The sequence below is a fragment of the Tribolium castaneum genome, chromosome 5 (genome assembly GCF_031307605.1).
Source record: "Tribolium castaneum strain GA2 chromosome 5, icTriCast1.1, whole genome shotgun sequence".
NCBI classification, from domain to species: Eukaryota; Metazoa; Arthropoda; class Insecta; order Coleoptera; family Tenebrionidae; genus Tribolium; species Tribolium castaneum.
Window position 1 is genome coordinate 5,219,490 of NC_087398.1, and position 19,180 is coordinate 5,238,669.

The 19,180-nt window shown below is 36.0% G+C and overlaps 1 protein-coding gene across 1 annotated transcript in view; it reads right to left on the reverse strand.

Annotated features, from left to right (window-relative positions):
- The window catches only part of LOC663439 (dipeptidase 1), a 70,942-nt gene that overhangs the window by 32,881 nt on the left and 18,881 nt on the right, over positions 1–19,180 (reverse strand). The window contains exon 4 of the mRNA XM_008195655.3: positions 3,635–3,779. Within this exon, the coding sequence (XP_008193877.2) occupies positions 3,635–3,779 (145 nt within the window). The remainder of the gene's footprint in view (positions 1–3,634; positions 3,780–19,180) is intronic.

A 19,180-nucleotide genomic window follows, 5' to 3' on the forward strand; every position in this document is an offset into this window, starting at 1 on the left:
CGAATTCGTCCAACAGGTCCTTGGCCAAAGTAATGGCAATGCATCTGCGAAAAATGGAAATGTGTGCGCGTCGACAGTAACAAATACCGCCCCGACCATCATAGATCAACATTTTAAGTCCGCGTCGCAAAAGCGGATCAATTCCTTGTCGTGGTTGTAAATTGGAGCGATTTGTTGTGCGAAACTGTAAAATGTGGGATAGTTGTGTGATTAGGGTTTCGATAAATCATAACCGACACTTGAAATTCGTTCAACAAAACCGACTAATTCGACCGACGCTGCGCAAGCACTCCACTCGCCACCAGCAGTGCTGAAATTTCTCTAATTAACTGCTAACATCGTTATACCGCAATACAAATAGCTATCGTGGATAAATTCATTTTGCGGTGCACATGCAGGACCTAACTGGCCCGTCATGCATCCGAGTTGACACAAAACAGCCGAAATAAAAATTACTCAAAGTTGGGAAGTTTTATTAAAATGAAACTTTAACAAGATCAACTAGTTAATATGCGAAATGAGGGAAAAGTTTTACAAAAGTCGTTATCTTGCGGAAATCTGGAATGAGATAAGTGGAAAAGAAGCTCACGAGTGGTAAAAATAACCGAAATTGTTTAATAAAACTAAACAATGCAACGCCCTCACTAAGTCTCAGTCGCTTTATTACTAAGTCCGGTGATGTGACTTTTTGAAGTAATAATAAGCGATTAGAACGACATATATTCAAACGAGTAACCAATAATTATAAAAATACAAACTTGCAAGCGATATTTGTGCAGTTATTTTGCATTACAATTGTATTTCTCATTCGTCAAAACACATAAAAATTTAAAAGCTTTTTAATGTTAAATATATTAAAAGCATTTAAAGAGAAACACTAAACTAAAATTTTATTTAAACATTGCAGCGTAAAATAGCACGGTAAACAAGTTGCAATTTTCAAAACTGTACGTATTTATTTGCATAATTTTAGCGACTTAAATTTTAATACTTGGCTGGAATTTGTTAAGACACCTGGATTTTTATTCCTACCCTGATTTAATTTTTATGCACGCCTTTAAAATCATTTTCTGTAACATTTTATTTATGTTTTACGATTTTTCCACACTTCCTTTTACGACGATCGTAAACCCCAAATGGATTTATAAGCAGCTCCCATCATTTATTTTTTAACAAACTACTTTTTCACTTTAGGATTTATCCAATTCTGGAGTCAAAACAGACATAACAAATGTGACCTACTTCTCGTAACAGTGTTACTAAATGTGTGAATCAATCTGTGAGCCTTATTTCGTACTCCTTGTCAACAACATCCCGGTTTGCCAACTTTTTCATCTATAATTTAATTAACACAGACCTTGGCTCCACGTTCCATTACAACTGCATGAGTTATAATGGGTTGCCCGTTTGTTATTCCGAGGAACTAAGATAATTATTGCTTTTGTACTGCTCGTGCGAAATAATAAAGCCACGGAAGGTCGAAAATCTGAAAAATGCAGCGTTCCCTTCGTGCATAACTCGCAAAAAATCCCCTCAACGTGCTGCCACTACAAGGCTTGGCAAGCTACCAAAAAGCAGTTAATTTTAATTATTTATGTGTTAGGCTATCGGGCGTGATCGATCGGCCCAAGATGCGTCGTGAAAATTTCACTTTAATCGTGGCCGAAAAAATTCCTCTTTTGTGTAATTAAAAGTTGGAAGTATTCACAAGTTCACTGCGTGCTACCTCGGCAATTAGCGCAATTTTTTATTTAATTAAACCCGTTTTCGGGTTTTAACCCGGCCATTATCGGAATGAATATTAACACCGAGTGTCGGGTTTTTAATTACGACGAGATTGGAGTTGAGTTTTTTGGTTGTAATAAACGACGTCTTTACCGTTAACTAGTATTTTCTTATCATTCCGCTTTAATCCATTATTTCCGAAAGCTTTCAACACGTTTTAAGTTTCTATTTTTAGGAATTTATGCAAAGGCACGTAGGGAGGCGAAGAACTGCTCGGGGACTCGGTTCCGGGATCGTGGTCGCACTGACGATTCATAATTTTGCAATGTAATTAAAAACAAGTTGGCGACACTGTTGGGACCTGGAGTGTGGGATGCTGGGAAATTTAATGCTTGCTTCGTAATTACAAAAAGCTGTAAACAACAATGGAAGAAATAAAATTGCTCTTACGAGGAAAAAGTGGCAAGGGATGTGTCAATACGACACCGGAATTTTAAATTAACAAAAACACTTGCACTTGAAATTGGTGCAAAAATGGTGGATGCGCCGGGAAATCAATACGGGTTCTGTCATTCTTTAACGAATTAATAATAAATAACTCGTACTCACAACTTTGCCACTTATTAAAATAACTGGAAAAAGTTGTGTCCATTGTTGTAACACGTCTGTTTGAGTTAAAATAAATAAAACATGAAAAGCCTTTCGTATGTGAGAAGAGCACCAAAGCGGAGGCTGCATGAAAATACATTTAATTGTTGTGATATTTGATTATTTTAAATTAAATAACTAATTTATACTATATTTTAAAATATTAAAGTTTAAATATGTCAGAAAATAAGCTGAGACAATTAAACCAAATTAGCCAAAATATTTAAATTCGTGTTGCACATTTCGTCCACTTAATAAAATCACTCGAACGTTTTATTTTAAGTCAGAAAAATTATTAATTAAGCGAAAATCTCAAACAAGTTTGAGTGCTACTTCATTTCTTATCGTCCCTGATTGCGAGCTAAAAATGGTGGATGCGCCGAGATATTCAAATATTTAATTTAATTTTGAAAACTGTAGTTTATTCCGAGTATTTGCGATATTTCCAGCTCACTGGCTAATGCACCATATTATTTTAACATAAGATAGACAATAAAAGCTTTTACTGTTTTACGATTTTTAATTCAATGTTCACTGTTTTGTTAAATTGTGAAGTGCAATAAAACATTTTATGGAAGCGTTTTAGTGCATTTTTAACCCTGTCACATGTCGAAGAATTAATATTGAATTTATTCCTTCGGGATCAAAGCAGGTTCTCTGTGAAAAACTCTCAATATCAATAAATACACACACTGTGTTACCAAAGCGTTTAAAAGTTCCTGCGTCCCTAAAAAGCACACTCAATTTAATTGATTTCTTTTATACCTTTTTTCGTCACGACTTAATTTACTGCCGAAAAAACCCAAATTCAAATATATCGCAGTCGTTTCTGGGTCAAAATCTCCAAACTCGTTCACTTCGTTCAAATCTTTTTTTCGAAATTAATTGCCGCCGCGCGATAACGAACTAATAAATGTTAATAACGCATTCGTCAGGATGTTTGTCGGTGCGCTGCATTAATCAGCGAACAATTAAGCGAAGAATAATTAAATTGTCTATTCGCAAATTGCATTGAAAATCATTCACGACCGGCGAAAAAACCTCCTCCGCGTTACCCTATAAATTAAATACGCTATAAATTACTACAATGATTCCGGAGTCGTCCCTTAATGGCGCCCTCCAGCGCACTAATTACTGTTGATGCATATCAGACGGCCAATAAAACGCCGATTCCATTGATTCGGGCCGGGATAATAAGGGTGGTCGGGCCCGTAATAAATCAATCAGGGGCCGAAATACGTGCAAATCTTCTCGTACTCACTCGAGGATGCCGAGTTCGAGCTGGAGCTGGTGGCGGAGGTCGACCGGTAGTAGGGCGGTGACCCGGGGGGCTCTGGCTTGCCCACCACCTTCGGAGAGCCCATGCGGCGTGTCACGTCCGGCGCCGGGGCGAACACGCGGTCTTCCTGCAACACAACAAAAAGTGTTTAAAAATTACAAGTGGCTTTTATTTTTTGGGTTGGCAAATTGGAATTACCTAAAGCTCGTGTTGAAATTTAAGCAAAAGACTATAGGAAGAAGAAAAATATAAAGTTTGAAAAAAAACTACAAATAATAAATAAATAAATAAATAAATGTTTCGGACACCCGGAATCGACCAAAATCACGACAAAAATTGAAAAAATCACAAAATCGATCATATGGACTTTTTCTGGACTTTTAACAACTCTGGAGGGTTGTAAAGACATATATAGGTACGAAAAACTATGATAGAACAAATTAAAAAAAATATATTTTTTTCACTTTCTTGAAGGTAATACTCAGGAAATTTCAGCAAAAAAAATCAAAATTTTAAATCTTGTGAAAAATTGGTATAATACAGAAAATGACCCACTGAATTCAATGGAACAAACCGCATTGCTCTACGACTTTTAGTTTTTGAGTTATGAATTTTTTTGTTGAATAAAATTTTCTACTATAGATATTGCTTATCTTATTTTTTAGCAAAAAACTTTAAAAGTTTTCATCTTGTTAAAAGTTGGTTTAATACGGAAAATGAGCCGCTGAATTCAATGGAATAAACCGCATTGCTCTACGATTTTTAGTTTTTGAGTAATGATTTTTTAAATAAATAATTTGGCGCATCCACCATTTTTCTTCGTGTAAAAATAAGCCTTTAAATAAGTTCTCAAGTTAACTATCGTTGTAAAAATGGCGACATAACACGTAAAATAAATCGAGAAATTTGCTGAAACCAACCGCATTGCTTTATGACTTTTAGTTTTTGAGTTATGAATTTTTTTGTTGAATAAAATTTTCCACTATAGAGATTGCTTTTTTAATTTTTAGCAAAAAACTTTAAAAGTTTTCATCTCGTTAAAAGTTGGTTCAATACGAAAAATAAGCCGCTGAATTCAATGGAACAAACCGCATTGCTCTACGACTTTTAGTTTTTGAGTTATGAATTTTTTTGTTGAATAAAATTTTCTACTATAGATATTGCCTATCTTATTTTTTAGCAAAAAACTTTAAAAGTTTACATTTTGTTAAAAGTTGGTTTAATAAGGAAAATGAGCCGCTGAATTCAATGGAACAAACCGCATTGCTCTACGACTTTTAGTTTTTGAGTAATGATTTTTTAAATAAATAATTTGGCGCATCCACCACTTTTTTTCGTGTAAAAATAAGCCATTAAATAAGTTCTCAAGTCAACTATTGTTGTAAAAATGGCGACATAACACGTAAAATAAATCGAGAAATTTGCTGAAACCAACCGCATTGCTCTACGACTTTTAGTTTTTGAGTTATGAATTTTTTTGTTGAATAAAATTTTCTACTATAGATATTGCCTATTGCTTAACAAACTAAATTTTGACAGTTCTATTAAATATGCGTGTAGAATTTTTATTACTTTGTCTAGTTTTGTTTTGCGAAGAATTAAATTCTAGCATGTCGTTTAGTTCTTAAATAGGTAAACTAATTCAGTTAAACTTCTAAAATCTAGTTTGTTTAAAAACAAAATTGTTGACGTTTTTACCATAGCACTCTGCAAAAAAGCTTTTTTCTCCATTTTGATCACCATGTAAGACTTGATCATATCATGTAATACATCGTTGTAATCAGGAATAAAAACACTTTTCAAAAATACAAAAAGGAAGAATGGCTTCTATAAAAAAACAAAGTTGAGTGTTTTACTCATACGTCTTGAAAACGATGACTTGTAGTTTTTGTAAAAAAGTGCCTGAAGAACGTCCTATTTATTCATCCGAACTCGTATCTTCTATAACTCGAAAAACGGCGTCTACCTGATTCTGTTCTACATTGCTTTTGATATAAATAAAACATTTATACATAAGTTGGTACAAGTAAATTTGCTTCCAACAAGCAAGTGGGTTAATTAGCCTGTTTACATGGTTGTACATAACTGTGGACAAAATAATTTTAAGAATTTTCGAAAAAATTGAACTTAAAGATAATCGTTTTTGTTTAATTAGTTGATAATTTTGCGAAACTTGAGAATCTCTTTCATTCTTAAAATTATGCTGACGAACAATGTTGATATTTGTCCCTAAACAAGCTGCAATAAATGTGTGTACGGAATTAGTCAGCAGAATGAATCAATTTTGAACAATGGAAATTATGTTTATTAGTATCTATGAATAATGTCGAGCGGCGTAAACGGCTAAATAATTCCAACATTTTAATTAAATCGGGGCAATATTGACGTTTTGTTGGTTTTCCGCAGTGTCATTTGGCTCCACCGCGTAAAAGTTATTCAAAGGTCCTGGGGCTCCCAAATCAAGTTTACAACTTTTCTTAGTTTCTTTTACTAAGCATTCGCTTGGTAAAATTTTGTGAATTTGATTGATTTTAGATTAAAATTTAACGTCAGATCGGTAATTGAACGAGGTAATCCTTGAGCAGTTTGATTGGTTGTTGTTCTATTAGAGGATGCGTCGAAATGTTATTATCTTGAGGGCAAATGGTGTACGCAAGCGCCACATCTAAATCTATTATTTTATATCGAATTTAATTAACAGTCACGGTTTGTGTAATTAATTCCACAGTGGATTTCTGGGCCCGAAGAAGGGGCAAAAAGTGGCTTTGTGCCATAAATCAAACGATTTGGTCGTATGACACGTTGTAGTTATGCGAACAAGGGTCTTCCTGAAGTCTGTTGAATATTAATCGAACGCTTTACATCGCGTGATTTTTAATTGAACCGTGTCGAATAAATCAATAGCTTGTTTGGTATGTATGAAGTCGCGCCGGAAATTAATTATTAAATTTGCTTATGTCTTAAAAGCGTTAACTAAACATGCCCGCAAACCGCGTACGAGGAATTTATCACGGCGGGAACTCAAACAAACTGATAAATTCTTCGACCGGATCGAAGCCCACTTCCGGAGAGTTATTTTGATAGTTGCGGCGGCTCTAATTAAAGCAAGTCGATAATCTGTGACAATTATGAGGTAACGATCCCATTCTACTCCCTAATCTCCGAAACCCATATAATGCAGCAATCAGCATGACATGAATTAAACATTAAACCGACACATACTTTTCACCGGAACCGAATCAATACGAATTTTCGTACTCCCTTTGATGCACAAACTTTGCAATTTTCAATAATAACCAACGCACTTTTGACGCGTCATACGATAGCGTTTGTTTTTTCTCAAATTGCCGAAATGGGTTTCGCGAAAATTTTATAAAACGAGCTTTTACAGCCTCGTAAAGACGAGAGACGGCGATGATGCTTTATTCTCCACGATGGAAATTAGGTTTATGTCTTACACGGTTACTTTTTATGACTTATATATTGTTTGCTTACGCCCTCGGACGATCAGACTCATTTATCGCGCTTTAAGAGCCAGCCGGGGTGCATCAACAGAACGCACAAAAAGGCCGAGCAAATGCAGCAACTTGAGAAAATCGTGTTTACTTTACAGACACAATGTTCGATTTATGACAAAATAGAAAATCCCAGTTATAAAGTACTGTTATTTTATTTGCAGTTTTTTCCAGTGGATATGAACTTCCTGTAAGCTTCTAAGGATACATTTCTGTATTAAATATTACCATCAGGTATCGGTGTGTGTTTACCATAAAAAAATAATTTAGACTAGGAATTTATTTTGGCACATCAAAGGGTATTGTGCAGTTATAGATTACATATTGGAATCAATCCGCTTTTTTGGTTTGTCTAAAATATGTCGAGCATTGAAATACACGCCAGCGAGTGTTTCATACATTGTCCGGTGCGAAATGCGGTTAGTCCGAACAATCGCCGATTGATTCATGCAATTGTAAACTGGAGCACAATTGTGCAATAGAAGACACAAATTAGTTCCCGTCTGCATTTCTGACTGTTTGTTGTACGTGCATGCATGTTCATCTAGGCCGGAATAACGAATCAATCGCTTCAATAACGAAGCCCCAACCGTAAAAAAGTTTCTTATCGTCGTTCAACATGTAGTCGAATGGGCAGAGCCAATTTGAGCAGAAAGATGAATCCAGATGGGAATTGACGACTCCCTCGCGCGTTTATTTGTATTCACACCACACGGAGAAAGGTTGAACAAGTTTGCACAGTAACCTACAATAACCGCGCCGTTAAATTTATTCGGGTCGAACGAAATTTCATCCACAAACACAATATTATTGCGGCACTTTTCCTAAATAACGGGGCGAATGTGCCCTTAAAAACTGTAGTCGTGATATTAATTAGATTGAGTTATTACGTTTGTGTTCGGGGGCAAATCTATATTTGAGTAGACCAACAAAACCAGGTCCGGTGGTGGTAATAATGTTCGGTATTCGGGCGCATGTAAAGTTCAGTTTAACTAAAAATCCAATCATGATGAAAATTGCAGAATTCATTTATTTAGCGTTTGCTAACAAGCATTTCTATCTGGGGCAAAATTGTAATCAAACATGGATACAAAAAACAAAACAAAATTAATTGAAAAAGCCGAAAATAAGTGATCGATGAGCTGCGCTCCCGCCTCTGATGGTGTTATTGTTCGTAATGGGTTTCCGTTCAAAAATGTCGATTTCTGGAATTCGTCTTGTAATAATTCATGTTGTGATTGTCGAGTACATTTCGCGAGTTCGGAGTAAATGGAATGCAGAGCGGGTTTCGAGTGCCCAAAGTTGCTTCTATCAAAAGGCGCCGCCATTAAATTGTACTAGCTTGAAATTGTACGTTTGTCTTCCTTATCCTCTCCCCAGATATGATATATTATCTTTCACGCACCGACATTCCGCTCTCCACTTTCTTACCGAGAGATTAAAATGTTTTACGGAAGTCGACTTATTTCGCTAACAATGCTAATGCTGCCCCAAATAATCTTGCTGCATTTTTAACACTTCGATGCCGCCGCTGCCAGAAATACTCTAATTAAATAGCAGCGTCCAGTTTGGTGATTATAAAAAAACGCTGTTTTAGTTTTTGAGTTATGATTTTTTAAATAAATAATTTGGCGCATCCACCATTTTTCTTCGTGTAAAAATAAGCCTTTAAATAGGTTCTCAAGTCAACTATTGTTGTAAAAATGGCGACATAACACGTAAAATAAATCGAAAAATTTGCTGAAACCAACCGCATTGCTCTATGACTTTTAGTTTTCGAGTTATGAATTTTTCTGTTGATTAAAATTTTCTACTATAGATATTGTCTATCTTAATTTTTATCAAAAAACTTTAACATTTTAACTCTTGTTAAATGTCGGTATAATACAGAAAATAGGCCGCTGAATTCAATAGAACAAACCGCATTGCTCTACGACTTTTAGTTTTTGAGTTATGATTTTTTAAATAAATAATTTGGCGCATCCACCATTTTTCTTCGTGTAAAAATAAACCTTTAAATAAGTTCTCAAGTCAACTATTGTTGTAAAAATGGCGACATAACACGTAAAATAAATCAAGAAATTTGCTGAAACCAACCGCATTGCTATATGACTTTTAGTTTTTGAGTTATGAATTTTTTTGTTGAATAAAATTTTCCACTATAGATATTGCCTATCTTATTTTTTAGCAAAAAACTTTAAAAGTTTACACCTTGTTAAAAGCTGGTTTAATACAGAAAATGAGCCGCTGAATTCAATGGAACAAACCGCATTGCTCTACGACTTTTAGTTTTTGAGTTATGATTTTTTAATAAATAATTTAGCGCATCCACCATTTTTCTTCGTGTACAAATAAGCCTTTAAATAAGATCTCAAGTCAACTATTGTTGTAAAAATGGCGACATAACACGTAAAATAAATCAAGAAATTTGCTGAAACCAACCGCATTGCTATATGACTTTTAGTTTTTGAGTTATGAAATTTTTTGTTGAATAAAATTTTCCACTATAGATACTGCCTATCTTATTTTTTAGCAAAAAACTTTAAAAGTTTACACCTTGTTAAAAGCTGGTTTAATACAGAAAATGAGCCGCTGAATTCAATGGAACAAACCGCATTGCTCTACGACTTTTAGTTTTTGAGTTATGATTTTTTAATAAATAATTTGGCGCATCCACCATTTTTCTTCGTGTAAAAATAAGCTTTTAAATAAGTTCTCAAGTCAACTATTGTTGTAAAAATGGCGACATAACACGTAAAATAAATCGAGAAATTTGCTGAAACCAACCGCATTGCTTTATGACTTTTAGTTTTTGAGTTATGTATTTTTTTGTTGAATAAAAATTTTCACTATAGATATTGTCTATCTTACGAGTAATTTTGCTAGCCCATCAAACGCTGGTATCAGAATTATAAATTTTTACTTGGTTGGTGAAATAATCGGTCTTTTTTATTTAGACGCAAACAAGACGCGTGATTTATTAGATGATGGTATAATTTGCCAAGAAAGAGATCAGTTACCAGTAACCGACCTTTTTGAAGCTCCTTATTTACACTCTTGCAATAAAACTGATGCTTGCATTGAAATATCCCAACGAAATCTTTTATAATCTTACTCCAATTACAGTTCACGTTGTCACCTAAATTTACGAAAACACAAGTAGCAACTCATAAATAAAAATAATTTTTAAAGTTAAAATGTAAAAGTGCGTTTAATTCAAAATCTGATTGGTATTTTTCTTCGCTAATTTCGCAAACAATTATCCGAAATGAATACGCGTGGTTTAGTATAGAATTTGGAATTTAAATTTTTGGTCGAAAATTACTTTTTTTTAATTAATAAGTCAACTTATTTCGCTAACAATGCTAATGTTGCCCCAAATAATCATGCTGCATTTTTAACACTGCCAGAAATACTCTAATTAGATAGCAGCGTCCAGTTTTGTGATTATAAAAAACACTCTCGTCCAGTCAAATCCGCCTCTAAAGCGGCTGTTTCCCGGGGACTATCCGCAAAGCCGTGCATTTTGGTGATTTACGACCGATGTTAAATATTGTGTAAGTCGGCGGTCTCTTGTGGCAAATAGAGCAGTTTTATTAATTCTTATAATTTATATTAATGTGCCAAGTTGCCCGGCCGGGTGGCTGCTGGCTCCGGAACAGCCAGAAACGGTGCCAACTTTGCTGCACGTAGTTAATTATGGTATTTAGTGCGGATGATGCACGAGCTGGCTATTATAAATGCTGATCCCTACGACGCCCAGCTAGTTTTTTGGGCGAATTTCATTTGGGTTTAAATCGATTGTGTTCGGTTGTAAATAAAAGTTTGAGAATCCTCGAGTAAATAAACGCTACAATATGTCGGTTCCGCGTGGCTCTGTTTCTTCTTCGGGGCCTCATTACTTAGGGCGTCCCTCGTCATGGAATAAATTCGATTTGAATTCGCGGTTAAAGCTCTGTTCTGCGCGACGGTGACAAATGATTGTCCTTTTCATCTGGGGCTCGAGTATGAGCGCATTTCCATCCGGCACTTAGCCCAAATAAGACGGCGACTGCGGCGTGTTTGTTCCAGACGTCGGCTCCCACCGAAAAAGTAAATAAATCAATCATCGGTTTATTCATGTTTTTGTTGTTTAGCAGAGCGCATTTGCTTTGTACGTGATAGGGGCCGCAGCGAAAGCTCGGCTAAACCTTATATTACGTGTCTTCTTCGATCCACTAAAAAAGAAATAGCTTTACGGACTGCGCTCCCAGAAGACCACTAGATATTTCTTACATAGCCAATTCACAATGGAAATAAAACTATCATGGCACTGGCCGCGATTTTTGCGAATTTATTTCCAATTTTAATAAACTCGGCTTTAATAAACAGCTTCCATTAGGGCGCTCCAGTTATAAATCACGGCATGCTATCTTCCATTTAGCCTTATCGCATCGACGATGCACTTGATAATTATTGATTCTGATTTGATTTGTAGATTCGTTTTAATTCAACGTCACTCATTAATTCGATGATGGAAATGGAATAACATGGAAACGATTGTTTAACTGGCGATTGGAAAAAGCGAATTTGATATGTGCTGGAAAAATGTCCGCTCGTGTTCAATTATTTACCTGACAACTGTCACTAATTGATAAGGGGATCCGGCGCCACCGAAGCCCCACTGATATTTTAATGCCCAACAAAAACCCATTTTGATTAATACAGAAAAAGGGTTTATTTCATAATTTGTGCCTCATCAGAATTCATTTTATTCCCGGCTAGTGTTTGTTCTACAACTGCCATTCCGTTTTAACGGACGGGACACAATTTTTTTTATTTTATTTTCAGTTTTTATGAACAATGTCAGTTAAAGCGAATTTTTTTATAGCTTAGTACCAGTCAAATTGTTTGCAACCTACAATTAGAACCACATTTTCAAAATTTTAAATACGTTTTTGAACTGATGACGGACGGGACACAAAAAACCTCACATTTTTATCGATGAATAGTGGAAACTTTTGAAATCACGAAATTGAAGAATTATTTTTAATTAATTTACTATTTGATTAGACATGACGGACGGGACAAAAAATCTTGTGTGTGGAAATAGCTCTGAAAAATTTATTCAGACAGATGTTAATTATTAAAGAGTTTGACAGTATTAAAAAAAACAGTGGAAATAAAAAAATTTTGGTTTTGTTTAACAACGTACAAAATAAGAACAACATTTTATGTTAGCGATAACGGACGTAACATCAAAAGTTATAAAGATAAAAAAATAACATTATTAATAAAATTACTTAGCGATTTCCATTTTCTAAACTAACTGAAACTAGAAAAATACTTTTTAAAAAATATTCAAGAGTTGTATTACGTCAGTATTTTATGTTATCGCCTAAAAGGCATGGTATGTAAATTTTAGACTTCAATGAATTACTTCAATTTAAGTGATTATCTCTGAAAAATCTTTTGTCGCAAAATACATTAAATATAACCCAAATTGTGTATTTTGAGAGAAACTTATTTTGAAATTTTTGGGTCAAGTTGTATTTTTCCTGGAATGGCTGGTTTGTTTTTTTATTTTTTTATAATTATTAAGTTGTAGAATGTAGATGTGTTCACACCAGGGCGAAAAGTTCTTCGCATAAACTCACACGTTTCGAATAAATCGCGCCTTTTCGCTCCCACTCCGTATATAAATTCCGGGGCAAGTGTGTTAATTAGATTCCCCGAGCAGCCATACTTAGCATTAAAGCATGCTCGAATTGCAGACCTTGAAAGTTGCTTCAAAGCTTTGACTACCGGTTTCTCGCCCCATCAAGATTCAAAAGAAACCTGCGATCGATTACCCCGAAGTGATCCACTCGGTGCAATTGCTCGTAACTCACTTTTTATGAGAGAGCTGATAGTTGTAGTGTCTTGTCCGCCTGATTTATAGATTTTTAACTGTCCGTGCGATACTCTCTGATTTCTTATCGCAAAAAACCGAATTATTTATGGACGAAAAACTGCTAATAAGGGGAGTGGTCAGCTTTTTCGCCAGTTGTAGGCAATTTTGGCTGCGCTGTTGGATTAGAGCTGTTTACCGAATCGCTATAAATATTAACAAGTTTGTTGTTAGGCTCCTCTCGTGCATGTAGAAACTATAATCCAATTTGTGCTTTCGCGAAATTAGTGTCTGGTGAACGTAATGTTAGAGCATACAATTTGTCTGAAAAAACCAATTTCCCGTCAGCGGATGTATGTTTCAATAAATTGCGAAAAATCCGGCTTGTTTCTTGTCAAATTCTTTTCCATGTTTGATGCAACAATGCAAGATCAATAAGCGAGCTAAATCCCTTCGAATCCTTCAAGGGATGCAAACAATGCCACGGAATCTGCCCCACATAAATAATGTTATTCATATCCTGCTTTTCGAGGGCCATAAAAAAGATTAAAAACCACTTTGTTATGCCTGGATTGTAGAAAAATGCAAAGGTCGCTATCTATTACACGGACGAGATGCGCACTTTGTGGTTACATTAAGAATTTGCGCGTCTGGAAACGTAAATCACGAGATTGTATTTTTACTTTGATAGTTTTAGGTCGTTATGACTTAACTTTTTAAAATTTATCTCGCAGACACTCCCACTAAAAATTCCAATTTAAACCTAAACGAACTTTTGCCCGGCGCATCCACCATTTTTGCATTGTTTAATTTTATTGGATGGGTGTGTGCAAAATAAAGCATGTCTGCACTAATTTGGTGAGCTGTTTTGTGCTGCAGTTTTTGGAATATGGCCAAGGATTCTTGTAGAATAAGTTGTTGACGTGGCAAATCCATTCGAGAGACAATTGCTTCCAAAAAGTTAAACAAAATTTTATGCTTCGGATGGAAACTATTTCAGACATTGATTTAGTGTAGCTGTAAAAATGAAATGGTAAAAATTGACTCAAAAAATATTTGCTCGTTCCAAACAATAAATACATTACATTCTGCTTTAAATAGCGCCCACTCCATGACGAATTTAATTCAATTTCCGCTTTTGGCGCGCCGTTTTATTAACTCAAGCGTCTCTTGACATTTTGTAGGTGTTCCACCCGCGGTTTTAATTTCGTCCAAAAGCAACATTAACTCGCCCAAGTAAAAAAGAAATTTTGCATAACTGGAACGGCGCAATAAAATAAACCAGGGCACACACTTGTTACTTTCGGGCCGTCTGCTCGCTGTAAAGATTTCTCGTCAGGTTTCCGAATTTAAAAGGAAAGCCTGTCTGTTTGATGTCCTAAAGTTGTCGTTGCCATCCTTTCATTTATTCGCCAGAAGATGAAAAGTTTTTGTCGAGGAGGAAAAAATGACAGTCGTTTGTACGTTATTAACAATTTTTTTGCAAAGATTGCACTTGCTTGACTAAAGAAAATGCAAAAAGTTCGACTGAATGGGGAAAAGTTTGTTGTGTTTATCTTGGCAATAAATTAGGGCAGGTTTGTAGTGCGTTTGGTATTTTTAGTTGGAGGGAATAAATCACTGTGCATTAATTTATTTTTCATAGGAAGGTAATAAACTGCCACAAATTTATCCCATTATAAATACTCCCTCGTCTGCCGTAAATATGTGTTATTTGACTGCGATCGATTAGGTCCGACTCCTCCGAAAAATCGGGCCTTTAATTGGTCCACCTCTTTTTAAAAATTAATTCAAGCCGTGACACGTTGACGTTTATTCCGCTACAGCGTGACGAGACCTTTATCCTGATTGACGTTCGAATCTTTTTCGACCCCTGACCTCGCTGACACAATGGAAATGTGCACATGGCGCCGCCATAAAATTCGGCTCGCATTCAAGACGTCGATTGAATTATGGGGGCTAATCCGCAAAAAGCCACTCCAGATTAAGTTTTAACGAGTTGACAAACACGTGCCCTAATAAGGAAGGCACCCAGCTGCCGGACCTGCTAGTCGAATTTTCAATACAGTTGAGAGACACGCCCGGAATAACGATCCCACCCATTATTTTTATTCCGCGTTTGAGTCAATTACTTTTATCGAAAATTAGCGCTTTTGTGCGGAACTATCGCAAAACTTGCTACACAAATTCGTTTGTACACATTTACCAACTCAACTGTGGTTAGATGCTGCTGTCATTTGCTAATTGAATTGTCTTATCACTTCATATTTGCATCAAGTTGCGAGTATCTAACGTCGAGTTGATACTGGAATCGATTATGCACTGTCTACCCACACGTGAGCGAGATAACGCTTTTTGAGTCTTTTCAGAAAATTTTACGTGAAAAGTTTGGACTAAACTGTTTTCTGATAGAAAGCCATTAAAGCCGGCTTTGCTAAGTAATAAAGCTAGTTGGCAACACTGGCCTCTAGTTTCAGTAATTAAACAAAGTTATTTGCTGAAGCAGGCATTTTTTAAATAATTAAGCCCGCACAAAGAGTAGTGCTTGAAATTCTCCGCAATCAATCAATTTGAATTTTTCGTTCGAGCAATTGTGGAATACTCGATCATTAGCCGAAAATCGTGTAAGAGCTTTGACCCAAATAGCGAGCCCAGTCGGGCTTTTTTCCCCGAAAGAGGTTGTTTGATTGATCTCGTTTTTCTCGTCCTCTATTCAAAGCTTGTCCGCCTTGACCTCCGGATTGTTCCGCACATTCGTAAACGTATTAAAGTCAACGTCGTGATAAGTTTAGTTAGTTTTAGTTCAACGATCGACTATTTTCCATGCAAATATTGACTTGGTTCGAGTTTAATGAGTTGCTCGGAGTGGAAATGCGGCGTACGATAAGACTGTTTTCTTTTCGAACACGACACGTAAACGGCCGCTTCTCAGCTTGCTGATGGCAGTGTAAGGCCTTATGTTTCGGGAGGCAATTTGTTGAATTAGAACAGGCGGGAAGGTTTTACTGTTTTCAGGGGCGATTTTATTAGAGAGGCAATGCGGAAGACGGGACAATTTAATTCGATCCTTTTCGAACAGATGCAGCCAAGTTTTGACTGACTTTGCACAAGGACGCAAAAACGGGGTTATAATTGAGGCGTAGGGGCAGTTTTTCAGATCCCAGGCTGGTCGTTGCTGGGCTACATTAGTTTCCAGCTGATAAGGCGCCTCTACGTGGAGTAATTTCATTGACAAATTAGTTTTAACGTTCTTTCGCATCCACCAGGGTTTATTCAATCTTTTTATGACTTTGCAAAATCAAACAGTTAATGAAGTACAGCTCGGAATTTTGGATACTCGAGCGCTAATTTAAAATCGATAAGGCAATAAATACGATCTCCGAGCGTATCATTTATATACGACTGTGACAAGTTCGCCCGCACATGTCTGAAGAAATATTAATGTTGCCGCAGAACCTCCCGAGGGGGGTTTCGAATTAAAATTCCTCTCTGACGTTTGCAGCTAATCACTTTTTAATTATTTCTATTTCTAATAATGTTGGCAAGATAACGCGGGTGGATTTATCGCGGAGACCGCCCATATATCAGTAAGATATTACGCTTGGATTTATACGAGTAGGGTTATCAGGGCTCGCATTCGGGACGGGACAGGGACTTAACAGTGCGTAAAGGCCCTGCATGCAAGTTTTTGATACGCGATGAATAGTCATAGCGAATTTGCAAACTGTTTAAATTTCATGACGCGTCGGGTGGCATTTCCGGGCCTTCGATTGAGCAAACACGAGTTCTTTAGACGAATTGAATTAAAGTTAGGATTTTACACGTTGCTCTCTCGGATTTTTCAGGCACAACGTGCAAATTATTTCATTAAAAGTTAATTTCGCCATGTTATAGCACGAAATAAAAATATTAATTAAGTTTTGGCTTATTGCAAAAGCTTCCTACTAAGAAAGTTGCGTAGTTTCAAAATGAAACAACTTCGGCGAAGGTTTTTTTGACGGAAAATAATAAGAATAATTCGAATCCGATGATGAGATCCACAGCAGCACTATGTCAATTACTCTCTTCAAAGGGAGTTTCCAAGTAATTTTTTGTCCCTTGGCGCCCGATTCCAGTGAGTTGGCGAAGTCAAAATATCACTCGGGGAGTCTGCAGCCCACCGTTTAAAATATTAAAAAATGTGTCGCGGACTGAATCGAAACAATCGTCCGTATTTCGTATTCCGCCTTCTTCCGTGTTATTCACAGGCGAACGATTTACAGCGAAGCCGTTTTGTAACTACTCGCAACCTCTCTCCCGGAATACAAAAAGACTCGCTTCGTCTGCATAATCTAACAGATGTTAAGCGAGAAAATCGCGATTTTCTCGGACAATCGATACGTGTATTTTTAGCTTTAATGGCGGCCATAAGAGTTTTTACATAAACCGTGCGTAAATCCGCTTTCATCCCTTGAAAAATATTGGTTTGATGTCAAATGATCCGGGCTAGTGTGGCCTTGAAGGTATTTGTAAAATTTCAACTTATCTCGTTCTTCCAGATTTCGGACCGAAATCCCTTCAGCCGGCAAGACCCTGTCTTCGTCTCATAGCCCGGGTTTATATTTAAGTAAATGTTATTAAATTTGCGAGTTTTTTAACTTGAATAAAAAGTTTTTCAATTTATAAAAGACGCTTTTACTGCGTGTGTTATCTCTGAAAGATTCAACGTTTCCGATTATAAATAATAAACGAGCACAGCTTTCGGATTTTAAATATTCAAACAGATTTTCGTTTTATTAAATGCAAAGCTCTTTGTAGTGATCGGCTGGCTCGAATTGTCGCAGTTTTACACCAATCCGATTATTTACCACTGGAACTAACCCCAGCTTGGTAATCAAATTTGGCGTTCATTAATTTTTTCTCTTGCGGTCGCGGAACGAAATATTCAATTTGGGCGGATTCGAGATGTAGTCCTTATTTCGAGGTTTCCTAATTTGCTTATCCTTGAGCTAATCCGCTTACGCCTCCCGAATTGATAAATTGGTTTAAACATCACCTGGCAGTCTACACTTTTCTCGTGCGTGTATGACTCGCAAGTACTTTGTTTGCAGTTCGCGAGCTCCTCGGGGACCACTCCCGTACAAATGGCACGTCTCGCTAAAAATTCCCAGAATTAGTCCTCAACAAGTGCTGAATAAAGCATACGACACATGCACGCATTTTTTTTCAGCTCGATGGAACAAAGAAGCGACTCGGAGCATTTGTTATGTAGGGAAAAAAAGTCTTTTTCTTCATTAACCCTAAGTTGTTTTGTCACGCGAAAGCGCATTAAAGGATAAGCCGAATTTTTTCGCCAGAGTGGAGGTATTTACAACCCGAAGCTTTTAATGTGTGAGCAGATGCGTGAAGGATTTGATAAAGCACAAACCGTGAATCACGCAGAGATGCCTCTCCAGACAGCCAGTCAAAATTTTCAATACTGCTAATCTACCTGCGGAAAGATTACGCCCACGTGAGCAGTGCCGAAACTAGGTATAGGCAAAGTAGGCCTTGTCTAGAGGCGCCAAAGTAGGAATAACTTTGTTTTCCAAATTCCAATTAAACAAAAATTAGTGCAACCTTATAAACAATGATTTAGCAGAAGCGTTTGTTTTGGAAAACTCATTTTGTAAAGTTACACCTTTATACTTTGTTTGGTTGATAATTATTTTTAGTTTTGATAATTCTTCAATAAGAGATTAAATAGTCTTTGCTGGTGAAGCTAGTGGTATACTACAAGAATTAGTTCAATTTGCATTTCATCGGCAAAATGGCTTTTGGCCTTTTGACTCGTGTGACTGAGTCTTTAGTGTGTTAAATTTGAGTTTCCAATGAACTAGGAAAATTGGCGTAAAAATGTCAAAGAAACTAAATAAAAAACCGTCAGGGCCGTTTTAAATTGAAATAATAATAATAATAATAATAATAATAATAATAATAATAATAATAATAATAATAATAATAATAATAATAATAATAATAATAATAATAATAATAATAATAATAATAATAAGCCTTTATTAAAGAAAAATAAAATATAACTATAAATAAATAAATATACAAACTCTGTAGGGCGAAGTCATGCGAAAAATTTTTTTTTGAAATTAATAAAACTGATGATTAAAA